Raw genomic sequence first — 22328 nt, 5'->3', positions numbered from 1 at the left:
ACATCACTGAATTGTACATGTAGAAAGTTTTGAAATGGTGTACCTTTGGTTATGTATATTTTCACCAAAAAAACAAAAAGGTCTTCCAAGGCTGAGAAGGGAGAGTGTTGACACGTTGTGGGGTTGTTAACCAATGTCATAAAACAATACATGTACTGACTGTTTAATGAGAAACTATTTGTTCTGTAAACCTTCACCTAAAGTACAATAAAAAAAAATGTTTTTTTCTTAAAAACTAAAACAAGACCCATACCTCACACCATGCACAAAAACTAACTCAAAATGGATCAAAGACCTAAATATAAAAACAAAAACAATAAAGATTATGGGAAAAAAAATAGGGACAACACTAGGAGGCCTAATACATGGCATAAACACAATACGAACCATAAGTAAAAATGCACAAGCACCAGAAGAGAGACTAGATAACTGGGAGATCCTAAAAATCAAACACTTAAGCTCATCAAAAGACTTCACCGAAAGAGTCAAATAACAATCTACAGACTTGGAAAAAATTTCTGGCTATGACAAATCCGATCAGCATCTAATCTCTAAAATCTATAAGATACTGCAAAACCTCAACAACAAAAAAGACAAGCAACCCAATTAAAAAATGGGCAAAGGATATGAACAGGCACTTCACCAAAGAAGACATTCAGGTGGCTAACAGACACATGAAGAAACGCTCACAATCATTAGCCATTAAGAGAAATGCAAATCAAAACTACAATGAGATACCATCTCACACCAACAAGGCTAGCATCAATCCAAAAAACACAAAATAATAAATGCTGGAGAGGTTGTGGAGAGACTGGAACACTTATACACTGTTGGTAGGGATGTAAAATGGTACAACCACTTTGGAAATTGATTCGGCGCTTCCTTAAAATGTTAGAAGTATCATACGATCCAGCAATCCCGCTCTGTGGAATATATCCTAGGGAAATAAGAGCCATCACACGAATAGATATATACACATCCATGTTCACTGCAGCACTGTTCACGATAGCAAAAAGATGGAAACAACCTAGGCGCCCATCAATGGACGAATGGATAAACAAATTATGGTATACTTATACAATGGAATACTACGCAATGATAAAGAACAACGATGAAGCTGTGAAACATAACATGGAGGAATCTGGAGGGCATTATGCTGAGTGTATTTAGCCAGTCACAGAAGGGCAAATATTGTATAAGACCACCATTTTTAGAACTCAAGAAAAGGTTTAAACACAGAAGAAAACAGTCTTTGATGGTTACAAGGGTGGGGAAGGAGTGGGAGGGTTATTCACTAACTAGATAGTAGACAAGAATTATGTGAAGGGAAGGACAGCACACACGACAGGGAAAGTCAGCACAAATGGAATAAATCAAAGCTAAGAAGTTTCCTGAATACAATCAAACACTTCGAGGGACAGAGTAGCAGGGGCGGGGATCTGGGGACCATGCTTTCTGGGGACATCTGGGTCAATTAGCATAACAAAGTTTATTACAAAAATGTTCTGCATCCTACTTTGGTGAGTGGCGTGTGGGGTCTTAAAAGCTTGCAAGAGGCCATCTAAGATGCATCAATTGGTCCCAACCCACCTGGAGTAAAGAAGAATGAAGAACACCAAAGACACAAGGAAAGTATTAGCCCAAGAGACAGAAAGGGTCACATAAACCAGAGACTTCATCAGCCTGAGACCAGAAGAACTAGATGGTGCCCGGCTACCACCAGTGACCACCCTGACAGGGAACACAACACAGAGTCCCTGATGGAGCGGGAGAGAGGTAGGGCGCAGAACTCAAATTCTAGTAAAAAGACCAGACTTAATGGTCTGACTAAGACTGGAGGAGCCCCGAAAAGCATGGCTCTGGACTCTGTCAGCCCAGAACTGAAACATTTCCAAAGCCAACTCTTCAGACAAAGAGTAGACTGGACTGTGGGACATAAAACGATACTCGTGAAGACTGTGCTTTTTAGCTCAAGTAGATACATGAGACTAAACGAGCAGCTTCTGTCCAGAGGTGAGATGAGAAGGCAGAGACGGTTAGGAGCTGGTTGAATGGACATGGGAAATCAGGGGTGGAAAGGAGGGGTGTGCTGTCACAGTACACAGACAGCCATTAGGGTCACATAACAATGTATGTATAAATTTTTGTATAGGAGACTGACTTGAAATGTAAAATTTCACTTAAACTACAACAATAAACAAACACAAAAAAAGATATAGCAATACATCCTGACTTCATCTCCTAGCACTCTCTTCTTTCCTTACTCCACTTCAGCCACACCGGCCTCTTCATTCTTTCTCCAACACCCAAGCATACTCCTGCCCCAGCGCTTTCATACTTTTCCTTCTGCCTAGAATACTCTTCCCTCTAGATATTCACTTGGCTCATTCTCTCAGTTTATTCAGGTCTCTGTTCTGACAGGCTTTCATTGACATTCCTATCTAGAACAGTCCTATTTCCCCACCTCTATCACTAGTGGTGAGGGAAAGATATACTACAATGTATATGCTTTATTATAGTTTGACTTTTTAACCATGTACATTCATTAAAGATATAACAATTAATTTTAAAAATTTAAGAAAATATATGTTCCCAAAGCACATGGAAGATCCCAATTTAATCTGTTGCCCCATTTAGTATTTTCCTACTTTAGGTGGTCAACTTTCTTCACAAAATTTTTAATGTTTTAACTTTTTATTTGATAGGCTTGTTCAACAAGTACCCAGATAAGCTTGTTTTGACATAGGTACCAGAAAGTAATCACAGTCAGGTATGAATTTAAGATCAATACTTTACTCATTACGTATGTGTTAAAAGACCAGAAAGAAATATGACATGTTAACATTGATTACTTCTTATTAAAGAACTAATGGATCTTTATACTTCCTTAAACTTTACTTTTCCACAGAAAGTGTATATTACTTCTATAATCAGAAAATAAATAAGTAACTTTTTAAAAAAAGTTCAAGGTTTGAACAGAATAAAGGAAGTAAACTTTAAACTTAAAAGAACTACTTTCTAATAAATACACAAATATTTTCTGTAAATGTGATATTAATAAAAAATGAAGAGAGGCATATCAGATGTAATCAACATTTCTACACCAAAATTCCTAAGTATTATGTTAATTTTAATTCATCAATGTGCTTTTTCCTTGTATCAATTTTTATTCTTCCAGCTTGACATATACAGTCAGTATAATTCTACGCTTATTTCATAGGTAAAGGACAATTCTGAAAATGTGATCGTTTTAAAGGATTTAAAAGTAACCATGATTTTTAATTCTTTGACAATCTTTCATTATCTCTAGTCTTTTTGTTTCTTCCTTTCAAACTCTAATTCTTAACATTTTAGAGCCCATCATTTTATAGAAGATATACCCTTACAATAAAGGTTTTTAATTTCTTTAGAATTAATTTTTATTGATTACCATTAAATATAGATACAGTACCATGGAAAACTCTCTTTCTGTAGAAACATAGATTGTAAAGCCTTAAGTAACTTCGAACAATTTTGTCTCACAAATGTGAGGTAATATAATTCCCACTACAGAATGATGCACCTAAGACCTAGAAAGGTTTGGTAGGTTGTCCGACTAAATAGCTAGTTAATGATGAAAGAGAGTGAGAAAAGATCAGGACAAAGCTCTCCTTTTTCATTGCAGCACTCTTTCTACTACAATTCAAATCAAGTTATAAACCTCTGGGAGGAAAAGATAATAGCTAGGTCCACAGTATGCTGAGTGATCCTATGTCTAGAAACTCTTTCCATCATTGCTCCTTTGATGCTCTTTCCCAGATTATAGGAATGTCTTCCATGTCTGTTAAAAGAGCAAGGAATCTACCAGTAGACTCCATCATGGCCTTAGCTATCTGCCAGTAGGAAGCAGGAATTCCTCACTGGAAGCCTGTGACACCAACCTAAGTATACAACAATTGTAGCTCTGAAAACTAGCTTCCCTAATTTTTCATGTTTGTGGATATATTCACTTAGTAGAAACTATACCAATTAAAGCTTGAGTTCCGTAAAGCTAATCAGAGCTCCACTTCAATTCTGTAAAATAACATTTTAAAATTAGGGATATCTATAATAGAATAAACTACATAAAACAATAATGTAAGATAACATCTTAATAGCATAAAAAGATAACACAGCACATGTCACTGGACTTTTGAATACTACTGAAAAAAAAAGTTTCACTATAGGACTTACTCATGTAACAAAATCCACTGATAATAAAATTGTCTGTTTATATACACTGTAAAGTTTTTCATTACTTAATCATATACAAGAACACTAAGGACTATAAATGCATTGCTCTGTACAATTCTCATGATTTTAAAGACCACATACCAACAGTTTTTTGCCGCACTATACTCCTCGCCTTTTCAGTTCCTGGGGAACCGGTGGTTGTTGCACTTCTCTGTCTCATTGGGGCTTGGCCAGGCTGATCACGGCTCCATCCTCTAGAAAATGATTTGTCGACTGACACTTTCTGAAATTCATGTCCAACTCCTAGGAATGTAGAGTTTCAATCTTAGTATACTGCCACCTGAGGAATAATCTCTTCAAATTATATGTGTTACCTTTCCACAGATTCTTAGATTTACTCATAATGAATTACAAAGTAACAAAATAAAATGCCACGTACTTTAAGGCTTTTTTGAACTTTATATAAAAATCATATTTCTTCCAAAACTGATACAGAACTTAAAAACTACACTGTCAATTTATAAACTATTCTAAATCTGCCACTTATTGCTTTAGAATAGAAATGACGCATTTGGACAAGCAAAAAAAGACAGGAAATGAGCTAACCAAGAACTATCCTGTGATAAAGGTTACTGAAATCTGTAACTGCCAATAATAGCCACTTGGGAAATAAATAATCCAGGAAAAATAGTATTGGTACATACTTAACACCCTGGACAAAGGTTAATTATGAAATGTGATGCAGATGTAATCTCCAACTAGCAACTAATGATTAAGAGTGTAAAATACTAATAACCCACGAACTATAAAAACATGTACTATTGATAAAATCACTATGCTACTGCTCCTTCCCTCTTTTCCTTTTTACGTTAAACAGATACATATTTCACTTTTAGGAAATGTTCGCTTTTAGTTAAAACTAAGAAAATGCTATCAAAAGAATTCTCCAAATAATTCTCTATTATATACTTTTTAAACAGAGTAGCATGAAATCACCTTCTGTTCTTAACAAAAAATGCTTATGATCAAAGGAACAGCATTTTATAAATTTCCATTTTGGTTAATTATTAAAAATAAAGTAGTTAAGATTCTGAGTTATCTATTTAACTGCAGTTATACATGTATAGAACACTTTTCCTCTCATCAAAATTACTATTAATTTTAAGATTCTTTAAGAAGAATTATATCTACATGTTTTATTATTAGAAATTTTTAGCATCCAGGGTAAACAAATGGGGGAATAATTAAGAAAGAACATGACTCTTATCTTCACCCCTCCAATGATTTGAGAAAGGCTATATGGACCATCTCTGTGAACAGCTCTTACCTTTCCCTTTGTGCTTTTTTTGCTTCTGTTCACTCAGCTTATCCAACGGTAAATCACTGAGATCCAAGCTATATAAATTTCTAGCCAGAACTTTAGTTAGTGTCTCCATAGTCAGTGACCACTCAGTGGCCAACTCTTCCCAATAGGTCAATGATGACAATACTGAGAGTAAGTCATCCCAAAGTTCTCGAGAGATGTACACATTTAGATTTGCTTTGATCCAGGCAACTATAAGAGTCTATAAAGATAACCAGAAATAACAGTGAAATTCATTTAGTGTGTGACTTCAACATCAGACATTCAATTATAAAAAAAATCACAAAAACAAGCAGAATTTAAAATCATATAATATCCATGACCCTTTCTTGGTAGATAATACTTAAAAAAAAAGAAAGAAATACATGCTATCATTACTATCTACTATAAATTTTATGTCAACAACTACCAACTCCAAATACTCTAGCTATTAAGACAAGTTTCCAAAACTAAACGAAATCTGCCTAAAGTTATAACTATCCTTCATACTGCATTCATATTAAATAAAATTCTTTTTTAAGAAATAAAAGCCTCTATACTGTTAAGTGCTGAAAATGTTAAGCAGTTAATAGTTACTGAACTAAAAAAACACAACCTACATTTCTAAAATTAAAGATAGAACTCACTAGCTATACATCTTTGAAAATTCTTTATACTAATATATAAAAAAGGTACTAAAAATGTACCTAACTTAAAGTGTTTTTTAAAAATTATATGTAAACTGAAGGTTAAAATTTCATTTTAAAAATACCAGAGGAATTAAGGTATTCTGTAATAAATCCAATCACAGAATAAAAAAATATCCATAAAAAGGCAGAGATTACTGATCAACCAGTACCTCCAATTTATATCTTTTATAACTTGAGATTTTGTGATTTCTACTAAAGATATACCCTCCTATTGAAGAAGTCACAGAAAAGAGGGGTTTTCAGAAGCTTAGTGCTACAAATTTTACTAAGGAATTCACATAAATTTACACATTAAATGTAAAGAGGAAAATGAACAGAGATTAGAACACAGAACAATAATAACTAATGACCTCCCCTTCTATCTTTAAATGGTCAGACTACAAAAAAATTTATTCCCTATAGCAAGCCAGAAGTTTGTCTTCCTGTTGCTTTCACCACTGGATTAGCTCTAACAATAATGAAATTAATAAAAACGCTAATGAAGTCAAGAGGAGTTTATATAACAAGTGTAGTTAGTTTTAAAGGATTATTCACAACCAACACAGAATGTTAGGTAAACTAGCTAATATATGAATAAGTAACTAAATTTGAATGGTTGCACTTATGGTCAAGAATTAGATTTGAGATAGTTTTTATCTTCGACATTAAGAACCATTTTATCTATGTATTTGTATTTAATGTCATCTTAAGAAAAAATTTTTTTTCCAAATAAACCATAATACATTTACAATTAGCACTCTATCTTCAGGTTGGAAAACACAATACGTAATTCCTGCATAATCAAACTATCACTGATACTTCAAATTAAGAAATGAAGATAACTCTGTAAAGTCTATGGAAGAGCATGAACAAAAAGAATCTTGATTATTTGCTACTTTCCTATTACTATGGAACAACTTAGAAGAAACAATTCCAGCCACTTGGGAACTCGTACAACAAACAATCAAGCCATCACTTATGAAGCCCTCCGTCAGCTTTTTGCAACAATACGTAAGTATGCCAAAAGAGCTAAATATCATCAGCCTGTCATAAGGCTTTTTCATAGACTTCATATTTCCTCCACTCTGAGGCTAGGTTATAAATTTGTATAGACGGCAAATAGCCTTTTTAAATAGGCAACTTTTTATTTTGCAGTAGAAAAGATCTTTTAATATGAAACGATCTCTGATTTGAAGTCTTCCCAGGTTACAAGTTCAGGGCTCAATGAATCTTTAAAAAAAAAAACCACATCTATCCATCTAGTTATTTATTTATTTATCTTTATTGCCTGGAAAAGTGGTCCTGCAAGTCGACTTGCCAAGGTCATATTTTTTTTCCCCTGGAACTGTAGAAAAGCTTGTGATGGCATCTTCAGTACAGACTCCGTGACTCTGAGCAACACAAGCAGCATCTGTTCCCTTAAAGTAAAAAGATTAATTAATTCTTTTCTTCACTGCTTTTGGTTAATGGTTAACTTTCAAATTAATATTTGTTATAAAAATGATGTTACCTCTGAATAACTCAAACATCAAATATCTCTGAAGACAATTTCAAATTTTTATAATTCTTTAAATATTAAAATTAAAGATTCCATTCATACCATACTCTTTTATCAAATATAATCTTCTACAAAAGCTGATGGATTAGGGGTGAGAATATGGAGATATTTGATGATTTTGTCCACTCACCCTCAAATCCAGTAGCAGACCTTAGTGAGTTGTTCGAAGAACATAGTTCTACCTTGATATCTGTCCATCTAATCCATCTTTACAATACGGAAAATAACCATATATCTAGAATCATACTAGCCTCAGTTTCAAAAACTAAGTGATATCTTAAGAGTAATAGATCACCAAGAGTCTGATAACCAATCAAGGGCCATCACTCTATTGCCTCTTGGACCATTTTTTTTTAACCTTTGCTCTCCTTGTGTACTGCAAGTCAACCCTAATATTATCTTCACCTTGCCTCTTTCCCTTGGATGCTTATTACTAAGACATAAAACTACCTCATTTGCACCTGTTAATTCAGAAATGGACTCAACCACATATAAAAAAGAGGCTGACAAGGGAACTTCAGTTGAGGTGTATAGCCAGGCTAGCAGCCCAAGCCCCTATCATAGCCTCCTCCTGTCTGACTACTTTGCAGGCCCATTCCAAGCATAGCAACACATTGGACATTCTAAGTGAAAAATATGACAGAGGTAGCAATATATCCCAGCTTTAGATGTCATCGTTTTTCTGGGAAGTGTGGGCAGAATCAAATAGAAAAGCTTTGCTCAATTAAAAATATGCTGAATGTATGAACAAACAAATGCATGTACTCATTCACAGAATAAAAATCAAAGCTGCCACATTTATAACTTAGGCTTCTAGTTTTGCTATATAAAGTGCTATCTGAAATCAACTACATATGAAATAAAGTACAGATTTTCCAAAAACATCTTATCTGATTTGTGCTCAAACCATAACTCACTCATGTCAGACAACCTTTCTACTTTGTAATCCATTAACAATGATTTCAATTCTTAAAGAAATTCTTATAAATTCAATGTAAATATGTGCGTAGTTTTTCATAATGTTATCACTTAGAAAAACAGGAAAACTATCCTCAAATTGTGTTCCACACAGCAAGTCTCTCACTTTAACACGGCTTGACATCATTGACACAATACAAAACAAACAAAAAAAAGACTAACAATAGAATGGTACAGTTACTGGCTAATAATACCTTAGGCTCTAAAGTCAGAAAGACCATAGTTCAAATCTTTGCTCATCACTCATTAGCTGTATGAACAAGCACAAATTACTTAATCTCTTTGTGCCTCAAAACTACCCCATGTAAAACAGGGATGTTATTTATCTACCTGATAGGATGTTACTAGGATTAAGCAATAAAGGGCTTAGAAAAGTATCTGGCATAAAGAAGTACCGCATGTACCTCTATTAATACTGATGGTAAAGTGTTTTTTTCTTAAATAAAGCCATTATATATATATATGCACACATATATATATGTATATGTATATAATGAAACATAAATTAGGTATACCATTTGACCAAGTAATCTCACTTTTTAAGAATGAGTCTAAGGAGGAAAACTGTATATGTTCAATGATGTTCACTGTCTACCCCTCCCCAAACAACAAAAGGAAATAACTATATGTTCAACAATAGAGGACTCCTTAAGAAAATTATGAGACATATATATATGTGTGTGTGTGGTCTGATGAACAAAAAGGGCAACAACGATTATCTCTAGCGAGAGAGCTTTTGGGCAGCTTTTACTTTTGTTTTTAAACTTTGTTGTTTGAATTTTATAATGAACATGTATAATTTTCACAAAAACTGAAGAACTTCTCTTCCCATCCCATCCCCAATTCCATTAACCAAATATTTACAAAGTACCAAAAATATATACTACTATGCTAAGAAATGAAGAAAATATGAAAATAATAAGACAACCAATATATACTATCTAGATCCTCTCAATTAAGTGGGGGTAAACAGACATTTATACAAGTAAATTAGGGATCAAGATACAAAAGGGGGGGGAAGGGGGGTTGCGCGGCTGGTCCTCTGTTTCGTGTCCGGATCCCTTAGGTGGCGGCGGCGGCCGCGGCTCAAGCTGCCGCACAGCGGGGCGAGGGCTAGCACAGCGCACGTGGACGCTAGGCGGGCAGGCAGAGCGGCCAGGGCCGGGACCATGTCCCTGAGAGCAAGGTGAAGAGCGAGTACATGAAGCGCTACAAGGACTCCAGGTGGGACATGTACGGGCCCTGCTACCGCGAGCGGCTGCACTACCGCCTGAGCCGCCGGCTGCTGGAGCAGGCGCACAACCCCTGGTTTTGGGACGACTGGGGCCCAGCCAGCTCCTCGGACGACTCGTCGTCGTCGTCGGGCGGCGGGGGCTCCCCGTGCCCCACGCCCCGGGCTCGTCCCCGCCGCCCTCTCTGCCCAGGTCCGCGGCGCTGGAGCTACAGGCCTCGTAGGATGCGGACGCCGGCGCCGCAGGTCTTTCAGATCCAGAAAAAAGAGGAAAGGATGTGGACACATCACTCAAAGCCACATTTGAACAACACAAGGATTTAGGTCCTCATGCTGAAGTGGAAGAATTGCCAATGAGACAAGTAGAAGAAAAACCAGAACAACAAATCAAAAACTGATAAACTACCCAGTGGGGTTGAACCTCGACAACAACCAAGTGCCTTGTTTGCTACAGGAAACAGGAAAACAGCCAAAAGCCCTCAAAGATTACCAAATAAAATAAGAGAAAACAAGCATCCATTTGCTTTTTATGGCTGGGGAGAAAGACAGACAGAGGAAGCCAAAAAACTCACAACGTCTGTGCTTCTGCCCCCATGCATGAGTTCATGAATCAGCATTACAAGCCAAGAACAGAAGACAGGTGGAAAAAACGAAACTGGTTGCTCAGAGGCAGCTTGCCCCCTCTGCGGATGTGGAGAAAAACAAAAGGATAAAGCCTTCCTCCTCAGAAAACCCATGGATGACAGAGTACATGAGGTGCTATTCAGCAAGAGCGTAAAGACACAGTTGCTTGGATAGCCTCTTTTTAAAAAGTGTAAATGAAATGAAGAAAAAAACAAAACAAACCATCAAGAGAAACCAGACACAGGTTTCAGAAACCAACTGATTATGCAAGGTTTTTCTTAGGGAATTTCCAAAAGATTGTTATATTCTGATGAACCTTGGCCACCTACCTCAACAGTAGGGCAGAAGTTGAAGCCATAGACATTTTAAGTTATTCATGAAGATAATTCCCTAAATCTTTGATATTCTTACAAGGGTTTTGTTTTAAAGCATCTTAATCTTTTAAGATACTGACACCAAATGCCTTTAAATGGCTATGGATATGTAACATTCAGTATTCCTCTAAGTTTAAGTTCAGCCCGTTCTGAATAACAACTCAAACTCCACAGCTAGTCAGATCATTTCCTCTTGCAGCGTAAGACTCATCTTCATTTTGTGCAGTTTTCTTTGTGAAAGAATTGATAAATAGCAAGTGAAAAATGAGTTTCAATAGTAGTATTGACTCTATGTATAACAGAATAAGAACTCTGGTAGTTCTTGAAAAATTAAACTTATGATTATATTTCAGTTCAACACCACTTCATATTGTACACGGTGATATTTCAAGAATTATCAGAGCTGGGTCATCTTTTTTCTTTAAAATTGTCATCTAGACACTTCTTAATAGTTCAAATACATTCCAATAAACGAAGCATCAGTGCAATATGTATTTAGAGCATTACTGGAGTTTTTTTTGAGTCAAAGACTGTCACATTACCAGCTCTTTTTTTTTTTTTTTTTAGAACCCAGTGGGGAGTTAATCATTTGCTGCAGTCTGGCCTCTTGGCATACACCCACCGTGGACTTCTGCCACTTGTATAGGGGCTGGCAATGACACTTAGAATTTATAGCCTGAAATTGTATTTAATATGTAAATTGAGATTGTCATTAAGGATGTAGGAAAAATATTAAGATACCCTTTAGAGGTATTTCCCATCCCTACTTTCTCTTTTTCTTCTACAGAGCTTAACAATACCAAAGTCTTGCTGATGTACAATATTCATAGTTTTGGTTGAAATACATTACCGTTTGATTTTTAAACAATAGCTCTCATATAGAACTTAATGTGAGAGAATGGTGGTGTGTGTATAGGCACAGATGTAAGAACTTAAATGGAGTGTTTCTTCTCTTTATTATGTTTGCTTTTGGGGTAGAAAAATGGTTTTGAAAATACTGGTTTCCATCAAATGAGTAAAATCTTCTCCATCTAGCAGAGACAATCTGGATCTATAAGGTGGGTGAGTGCTAAAATTCTTTAGTACCTGAAGATGTGTGAATGAAAATTTGGTGTTAGATGTGATACTGAGCATTTTCTTGATATTTTACTCTGGGCTTTGAAGTACTATAGTCAGTTTTTAGAACATAAAATCTTCACATACTGTCATATAAATGTATTAAGTTTTGAGAATACTGAAGAATTGTGAGCTGCTTGTTGTTTTACTTTTTAAATATTTGCATTGTGTTGAGACGAATTCTTTTACATAGTGAGCTCTCCTAATCATTGAGGTGTATATTTAATAAGAGGAGATCTTAATTCTATGTGTTGTCCAAAACAGCCTTGCTAGTAATTTTGGTGTTACTGCTATTAAAGTCTTTAAACATTACAGGTAACTAAAAATTGAATTAACGTGGCAATTTGCGCTGGTGTAACTGACTGTGAAACCGTTACATTAAACCACTTCTTGCATGTTAGGTTTTAGCCATTAAACTCAAGCTTTTCATGTTGCATCTGACAGTCTTAGGAAAGATGGCCTCGAGGAGTAATTCACGCCGTACACTCATGGACTGCCTTAGAAACCAGACTTTCTCTTAGGCTTTCAACAAGCCAGCCTTTCTGTAGTTTAGGAAACAGAGTCATATTTAATGTACAACTACTGAAAACCCCACACAGAGACAGAGAAAACCCAGAAGGCAATATTGGTCCATTTTTTCCCCTTCTTTTTAAGTAGAGGACAAATTAACAAGATTTTGAAAGTACTTTTGATATTCATGAGCAACCAATGAATCAATGAATTAATTGAGTCCCCCTCCACTGTTGGTTAGGGTTTCTCTTCTTTTTTTAGGGATGAAAATTACCTTTTGAACCTATGAAACTTTTAAAGTTTTAACAATTTTATGGTCCTACTTTTTTCTTCTCATTCTAGAAACTAATGTGGTTGTAATCATATTCATAATTCTTGGGACAACTTACGAGACAGTGAGATAGTTTAAAATTATATTTCATGTTGAAAAGGTTTGAAACTATTTGGGAATCCAGTGATATCTGACATATAGAATAAAATATATAAGACTCTTTTTTAAAAAAAAAGATACAAAAGAGATACAAATACAGAATGAAAGGAAGTGAGAAAAAATGTTAACTAAGGATATGTGCAAAGAGGATGGTGAAATATTAAGGTTAGTAATGGCTACAACAGGAAAAGATAGCAAGAATTAGACATTCTAAAGAAAAGTACAGAATATGCTCAGGAAAGATAATTTGATTAAGCTGGGAAGCAGGACTCCATACTCCAGGATGGAGTTTAGGCTTAAGACAGGGCTAGAAAAGTAGACGGGACTGACAGCACTTGGCCTTAAAAGGCAGGCTGAAAATCTCGCATTCATATAGTCACTCAATCATTTGCTTATTCATTCAATCACTTACTAACACACACATAAATTCATTCATTCATCCATGTGTGCACACATTCATTCATGGATGGGGGAGGACACGAAGCCATAATATTCCTGCTATAGAAAAATAATCCAAGGGATCTTACAGAAGTGTGACTGAAGATGTTTGAGATAAAGGCGACCAATGTTAACATTAAGATTATTACATATTTATTCATTCATTCAATAATAGGAGACCCTGCTATTGTGACAAACCCTGTGCATACTCTTCGTCTAAAAATTACTATACTTGTCTACACAATAAAAAAGAAATTAAAACATATAAAAGATAAAATATTTTTTACCAGGTCTTTTTGTCCATTGATACTTGCACAACCATGAACCGATATATGTTAAGAATGCGTTTACACATATCTGTGTGCTCATCCAGGAGACTTTTTATTTCATTTGCAGGTTCAAGAAGAAATATGTTTGATGAGTTTATAATAAACACCTAAGATGAAAAAAAATCATTCACTATTAATTATGGAATTTCAGTGACATACAGAACCCTGGTGGTGCAGTGGTTAAGGGCAGGGCTGCTAACCAAAAGGTAGGCAGTTCAAATCCACCAGCCAGCTGCTCTTTGGAAACCCTACAGGGCAGTTCTACTCTATCTTACAGGGTCGCTATGAGTCAGAATCAACTTGTCAGCAGTGGGTTTGGTTTGGTTTTGGTTTATTTCTTATTTAAAGAGAAACAAACTTAGATGCTGACCACAAGGAAATCTATGGAGAACTTAAAAGCAAAAGACTATGCATTAATTCTAACCCTATTCTACCACCAGTCTAAACTCATTAAACCTGCCTATTTTCATGCTTATTTAGACAAATACAAACTTGCTACTAAGCAACTAAGGTAAACAGACCAAGTACAAAAATACCATTTTCCAAAACTGAGAGCTTTATTATAATGTTATTGCTGACCCAAAATGAAAAGGATAATGAATACTAATAGTTTAAGATAAAAGATAATACCAAGCAGAATTTTCAGAACAAGCTATTCAAAACCTTTTATCCTCATTTTTCAAGTGTGTATTGGCTCATTATTGGCTAGGTATGTATATCTATTTTGGTGATTAACAGTCAAACTGCATAAATAGATCACATATTAAAGAACTACAAATGAGGATCCATTGGTATGCATCTTTAAGTAAAACCATGAATTGTATTTTATTATATAACGCAAGGATTATGAGTATCAAGTTGTTATAATGACTACAGCTTCATGCAGAGGCTCTCAAGTACACTTTGGAGGAACAAAATACTGTTTATTGTTAAGGGCAGTGGTAGTTCAGTGGTGGAATGCTCACCTGCCATGAGGGAGACCTAGGTTTGATTCCTGGCCAATGCACCTCAAGTACAGTCACTACCTGTCTGTCAGTGGAATGAAGAGGTTTCAGTGGAGCTGCCATACTAAGACAGAGTAGGAAGAAAGGCATGGTGATCTACTTCCAAAAATAAGCCAGCGAATCCCCTATGGATTACAACAGTACAATCTATAACAAATCATGGAGATGGCACAGGACCATGCAGTGTTTCATTCTGTTATGCATGGGGTTGCTGTAAGTAGGGGGACAACTTGACAGTGGCTAACAACAACATACCCATACCTCTGACTTAAATTGCCTGGAATAACTACATAGCAATATAGTTGTAAAATCATGTGAGAAAAGAATACCAAGCAAATTTTTTAAACCTTGTGAAAACAGCTGACTCTGTAGTCTAAGAACACTGATCAAGAAAAACAAGAGAAAGGTATGAATAAACAATATTAGGAATAAAATGAGGGCATAACTATAGATCCAGTAGAGGATTTAAAAATCATAATTCAATGAATACCTTTATGGCAACAAAATTGAAATTTTAATGAGATGGATTATTTTATATAAAAATGTAAATTATCAAAACTGATTCAAGAAGAAATAGAAAAGATGTATATATCAATGTCATGAAAGAAACTGAACTGGTAATCAAGATCTCCCTGACCCACCCCTGAGTAACAAACCTAGCCACTGTTACCTCTACAGGCAAAGTTTTACCCAATTTTCATGAATGCCTATCTTATCAAGTTGTTTAAAAGACAAAAAAGAATTCACATGAAAGCTAGCAGAGTTGATAAATGAATTCAGCAAAGTGACAGGATACGAGGTCAACACACAAAAAAATCACTATGGTTTGTATACATCAGCAATGAGTAATTTCACAAGAAAATTAAGGAAACATTTCCATTTACAATAGCATCTTAAAGAATAAAATATGTAGGAATAAACTTAACCAAGGAAGTGAAAGATTTGAACATTGAAAACTGTAAAACATTACTAAAAGAAAAGACAGTCCTAAAAATGGAAGGACATTCCATGCTCGTGGATCGGAGGACAAATAACTAAATATTGTTGTCAACAGTACCTAAAGCAAACTATAGTTGAATGTAATCCCCATCAAAATTCCAACAGCCTTCTTTGCAGACATGAAAAATCAATCCTCAAATTTATATGAAGCTGCAAGGGACCCCAAAAAGCCAAAGCAATCTTGAAAAAGAAGAATAAAGTAGAAGGGCTCATACTTTCTGCTCTCAAAACATACTATAAAGCTAAAGTAATCAAAACAGTCCACTACTGGTATAGTGACAGACATATAAACCAATGGAATAGACTTTAGAGACCAGAAATAAACCTAAATATCTATGGCCAAATGGTTTTCAACAAGAATGCTAAGTCTATCCAATGGGGAAAGAACAGTGTTTTTAATAAATGGTGCTGGGACAACTGGATTTCCACAAGGAAAAGAATGAACCTGGACTCATACTTCACACCACATATAAAAATTAATAAATTAACTCAAAATGGACCAAGGACCTAAATTTAAGAACTAAAACTGTAAAACTCTTAGAGGAAAATATAGGGGTAATGCTTTGGGACCTAGTTTTTAATAAGCGTTCTTAAATACAACACCAAAAGCCCAAGCAACAAAAGATAAAACAGATAAATTGGACTTCATTAAAATTAAAAACTTTTGTGTGTCAAAAGAGTTTATCAATAAAGTGAAGAGACAACCTACAGAATGGGAGAAAATCTGGGGGGACCATATATCTGATAAGGGTTTAATATCCAAAACAATATTAAAAAAACTTCTACAGCTTAACAATAAAAAGACAAACACCCAATCAAAAAATTGGTAAAGGATATGAAGAGACTTTTCACCAAAAAAATACAAACTGCCAACAAGCACATGAAAAGTTGCTTAACACCATTAGTCATTAGAGAAATGCAAATCAAAACCACAATGAGATACCACTTCACACCCACTAACAACTACGATCAAAAAAACAGAAAACAATAGATGTTTGTGATGATGTAGAGAAATTGGAACCCTCATGCATTGCTGGTTGGACTGTGAAATGGTACAGCTGCCATGAAAAGTTCTTCGATTTCTCAAAAAATTAAACCCAGAATTACCATATGATCCATCAATTCCACTCCTAGGTATATACCCAAAAGAAGTGAAAGAAGGAACACAAACAGAATCACGTATGCCAGTGTTCACCGGAGCATTATTCACAACGGCCAAAAGATGGAAAGAACAACAACCCAAGTCTCTATCAACAGATGAATGGATAATCAAAATGTGGTACAAACATAGAAAGGGATATACTCAGTCATAAAGAAAAATGAAGTCCTGATACATTTTACAACATGGATGAGCCTTGATAACATTATGTTGAGTGAAATAAGTCAGTCACAAAAGAACAAATATTGTATGATCCCACTTATATGAAATATCTTGGACAGGCAAATGTATGAAGACCAAAGTTTATTGGTAGTTATCAGGGGCGACAGGCAGAGAAGGGCAACTTATTGCTTAGGGGTACTGAGTTTCTGTAAGGGCGATAGAAAAAACTGGAAATGGATACTGGTGATGGCTGAGTAACATGATAAACATAATTAATGTTACTGAATTGTACATGTAAAAAATGTTGAAATGGCAAATGTTTTGTTACATATATATTTACCACAATTTAAAAAAAAGAACATCTATCAAAAACTACGGCAAACATTACATGCAGCAATAGAACTTGAGAAGTATTTCCCCAAAATTAAGAACAAGACAGAGTGCTCACTCATTTTCCTGGGGATCTCAGCATAAAAAGACAAGAGGGAGAGACAGGTGGGGGATGGGAGGGAGAAAAGCGGAGGGGAGGGGAGGGAGAGTGGGATAGAGAGGGAGAGGAAGAGAGACAACATGCACATGCTCCAACACATGAGCAAGCATGAGAAGGGGTGGGCAAGAAGGAGGGAGAGAGGGAAGGAAAGAATGAATGAACATGAAGGAATTAAAAAGGAAAAGACAAAATGAATTACATAACAATCCTAGAGAAGAACACCCCAGACAGAAGGAAAAGTAAGTTAAAAGGACTTGAGGTGAGAGCCTGTTCAGAGTGTCTGACCAACAGCAAGGAGTATAGAGTAAAGAGAGCCAAGGGGAAGAAATGATATAGAGAAACAGAGCCAGAGCATGTGGAGCAGAGATTCCCACACTACCAGTAGTAAAACAACAGGTTTTTACCCCCATCTTTTGCAGATCAATCCTATTGTAAAATACAATAAAAAATGAATTAATAGGAAAGAAAATGAAAAAAGATATACAAAATACAAACCCAAATTTTTTGTTAGAATCAACAGTCATTAAATAACTTAGTTTCTAAACTTTTACCATCAATTTCTATACTCATCTTGTGGCCCAGCACTGTTCAGTGGGTCACACTCTGAGGAACAATGATGTAAAGCCTTACAGATCACTGTAAAAACTTGCTTTTATGCTTGAGGATGGAAAGCCACTGGCAGACTCTGAGCATAGGAGTGACATGATCTGACACATTTTACAGGATCCCTTTGGCTACTGTGTTGAGAAGAGTAGGTAGACGAGGGTGATAAGTGGGCAAGAACAGAAGTAGGGAGACCATTTAGGAATTTAAGGCAATAATCCAAGTCAAAGGTTATGGAAGTCTGGACGGAAGAGGTAGTTGTGGGTGCTGAGCTGTAGTAGATTCTGCATACATACTGAAAGTAAAGCCAACAGTATTTGTTGTCAAATTAGATATGTGATATTAAAAAAGACAGAGCAAGTGAAAAACAGAGTTGTCATTAAATGAAATGAGAAAGACTGCAGTAAGAGCAGGTTTGTTGGGTAAGATGAGAAGTAAGTTTTACATATGTCAAGTTTGAGATGTCTAATTAGACAGCCAAGTGAAGACACTAAACTGGCATTTGAATATTTGAGTTCAGCCCTCATAGAGCTCAGATGAGAGGTCACAACCTGGAGATAAAATTTTGAAGTTGTAGTATATGGATGATATTTAAAGTTATAGGAAAGGATGAGATCAACAACGGAGTAAGTGTAAGTAGAAAAGTGATCCAAGAACTGATTTCTGGGTACTTCAACATGAACAGGTCAGAAAGATACGGAGAAATCAATAAAGGAATCTGAGAAGTGGCCAAAGAAGTCATAGAAAAACAGGTGGATATGCTATTCTGGAAGAACAAATGAAAAAGGGTTTCAACGGAGAGGGAGTGATTTACTCTATTAAATGTTCCTGAAAGTAAAGTAGGATTAGGATTGAAAAATGACTATTTGATTTAACAACGTGCAGATCACTTGTGGCCTTGACAGAATTGTTTGTTGAAAAAATAAATGAATATAATGAACTCCTACAAGTCATTAAGAAAAAAGACAACTTAAAAAAGCATATGAATAGGTAATTCACAGATGAGAAAAGATACTCAATTTCAGTAGTGATAAGGAAAGTGCAAATTAGAATGGGAAAAACCAATTTTTAAAAATGAGATATTTCATGCTAACCAAAAGGTCGGCAGTTCAAACCTACCAACTGCTTGGCAGGAGAAAGACGTGGTAGTCAGCTTCTGTAAAGATTTACAACCTTGGAAACCCTATGAGGCAGATTCTACTCTGTCCTATAGGGTCGCTATGAGTCAGAATTCAACTTGTCATGCATATAAAACCAAAACAAAACCAAACCCATTGCCATTAATTCGAACTCACAGTGACCCTATAGGACAGAGCAGAACTGCCCCACAGAGTTTTCAAGACCGTAATCTTTATGGCAGTAGAATGTCACATCTTTCTCCCACAGAGCGGCCGATATAGGAATAGCAAAACACTAAAATCTGACAATATAAAGAATGGGGAGGATAGGAGGAAATAAGAACTCACAAACACTGCTGGAGGGAATGTAAACTATTATTATGGTGTTGGAGAACAATTTGACAATAGTAGTAAAGCTGATAAAATAAAGCAATTCTACTTCTAGATATACCCAGAAACCAGTTGCCATCAAGTCGATTCCAACTCACGGTGACCCCATGTGTGTCAGTGTAGAACTGTGCTCCATACACTTTTCAATAGTTGGTTTCTTTCTGGAAGTAGATTGCCAGGCCTTTCTTATGAGGTGCCACTGGGTAGACTCAAACCTCTATCCTTTCAGTTAGCAGCCAAGTGCATCAACCATTCATACCACCCAGAGACTCTAGATATACACCCTAGGAAAATTCTCCCATATGTGCACAAAAAATACATGCATAAGCACGGCCTGGAACAGTGAGAAATTGGAAATAACTCTAAAAAAAACCATCAACAGAAAAATGAATAAACAAAATGTGAAGTGAACATAAATGCAATACCGCACAGTAGTTAAAATGAATGAACTATGGCTGTATGTCAATAATAAATCTCAAAAATATAATGGTTAATGCAAAAAGAAAATAACAGTATACAATTAATGGTTAATGCAAAAAAGAATAACAGAAGACTATCACACAATTTATATAAATTTTAAAACTGTCTAGAAACATAATATATATGTATTTTTATATATATTATGAAGTGAAAATTAAGGAAAAAACAATTAATAATAAATATGAGTGGTGAATTATTACATTTTTTAAAATATGATCTCTATTTTAAAACACTGAATTAGATATTCGAAATGTTTAATGATTTTTTTTTTTTTTTAAATAGCCATAAAGTGATCCACCTGCAAGACTGCCTGGGTACCAGCTCGTATGTTTTGTTCTGTGGCTTCTTCAGAGGCATTATGAAGAGCATCTTGGTAGGTGTCATTTTTTGCCCAGCTGGAATTTCGAGCATGATCAGCAGTAACGGTCCCATTTTCCTGAAGAAAAGATCAAGTTTTTAATATTTTAATTTTAATATTTTACTAATTAAGAATGCTACAACAAAACAGTAGGCTGAAGATGTAAACTGGAAATTATTAAGCCTGACCAACAAGTTTCTTTCTCTCATAACAGAAAATGTTTTATTCTCATCTCTCTCAGCCAATTATAAGGCACTGATTTTAACCACCTATTATGGATTAAATTGTGATCCCTCAAAATGTGTTAGAATTCTAACATCTATACTTGTGGATGTACTCCTGTTTGGCAACAGGGTTTTGTTATGTTAATTAAACCATGCCCAAGTAGCATGAGTCCTAAATCTAATCACTTCTGAGTTATAAAAACAGCAGATTAGATACATGGGGGAAGACAGATACGATATGAGCCAAGGAACCAATATACAGCCAACAAACCAAGGAATGCCCAAGACTACCCACAAGGTGGGAACTGACAAGGCTGAAACATGACTTTTCAACTTCCAGAACTGTGAGAAAGTAATTTCCTGTTCTTTAAAGCCATCCACTTGGGGTGTTTCTGTTATAGCAACACTAGGAAACTAAGTTACCATCAAAGGAGCTAATGTATCTCTCTTCTTCTTTATATTCCCACTACAACTGACACAGTTCTGTATCAGGCACTTACTATCTCCCTTCTGAACTTTGCTAATACTTCCTAAAAGATCTTGCCTACAGGTTGGCCCCCAATCTATTCTCCACTCTGGGTCTAGTATGATCCTTCTGGCCACTTTCCTGTTCATAATCCTTCAAAGGCTTTCCAGGGTCTACAATGTAATCAAAGTCCACCAATATGGCATACAAAGTACTGAACCACCTAGCCCTTGCCTAGCTCATATTTCCCATTACTCTCTCCCACTTGGTCTCAGCTAGAGCCAAATAAAAATATTTTCAAGATCTCCCATACCTTTGTAGATGCTATTCTCACTGCATGGCTCTTTTCCCATTTATCTACCTACTTATTATATTACCTCCTCCATGAAGTCTTCCCTGATTACTCCAAGCAGAGTTAGTTAGGTATTACCTCTTTCAAGCTCTAGGATCATAGCAATAGTACTGTTTCATAATACTTTTCATGTTTCTTTTCTTGCTAAACCATAAGTTATGTAAAGGAAGAGATCATGTCTTTTTATGCTTATACCTTCAACATAGGTCCTCAAGGTGGGCCTTACCACATCTTAGATGGCACTATAAAATTTGTGGGGGTATTTTGTTGTCCCAAGTATTGAGAGATATCACCAGGACTTAATTGGATGGGCCAGGAAATGCTAAATATCCTACAAGGCATGCGATAGTCCTGCATTCAGCATGTCTTTCAAATGTCTCACAGATACTGTATGATTAAAACCCCATTGATAATTATCTAAATCTAACTCCATTTTATATATAAACACCAAATTTTTATGATTTTAATATATACTTATCAAAAATGTAAAGGAAAGAAAGATTATACCTTTCGTTTTTGGTTCAAGACATCAACAAGAGTTGTAGCATTTTGATGCGCTAGAAGTACCTAATAGGGAATTCAAATCTCTAATACTCGGAATTTTCCAAGAACTGAGGCAAAAAGCTGACAAACATGAGGAAAAAATAGACAAATTCATGGAAAATACAGACAAAAAACTGGAAGAATTCAGG

General features: G+C 35.6%; 1 protein-coding gene and 1 pseudogene across 9 annotated transcripts in view; one reads left to right on the top strand and one right to left on the bottom strand.

Moving 5' to 3' along the window:
• Positions 1 to 22328, bottom strand: part of RALGAPA1 (Ral GTPase activating protein catalytic subunit alpha 1) — a 261573-nt gene that overhangs the window by 161047 nt on the left and 78198 nt on the right. For all 9 annotated transcript variants that reach the window (XR_002824118.1, XM_023731458.1, XM_004376508.2 and 6 more), the window contains 5 exons: positions 20535 to 20672; positions 13790 to 13938; positions 7532 to 7661; positions 5540 to 5777; positions 4354 to 4515 (listed from right to left, as the gene is read on the bottom strand). Coding sequence is in view for 8 of the 9 variants with exons in the window: in XM_023731458.1 (XP_023587226.1) it covers positions 4354 to 4515; positions 5540 to 5777; positions 7532 to 7661; positions 13790 to 13938; positions 20535 to 20672 (817 nt within the window). In the remaining variant the exon portion in view is untranslated. The remainder of the gene's footprint in view (positions 1 to 4353; positions 4516 to 5539; positions 5778 to 7531; positions 7662 to 13789; positions 13939 to 20534; positions 20673 to 22328) is intronic.
• On the top strand, positions 7901 to 11545 carry LOC105756277 (centriole, cilia and spindle-associated protein pseudogene; annotated as a pseudogene).

The sequence above is a fragment of the Trichechus manatus genome, unplaced genomic scaffold (assembly GCF_000243295.1).
Source record: "Trichechus manatus latirostris isolate Lorelei unplaced genomic scaffold, TriManLat1.0 scaffold00043, whole genome shotgun sequence".
NCBI lineage: Eukaryota > Metazoa > Chordata > Mammalia > Sirenia > Trichechidae > Trichechus > Trichechus manatus.
Note: the sequence above shows the minus strand (reverse complement) of the source record. Positions and strands in the feature narration are given on the sequence as shown.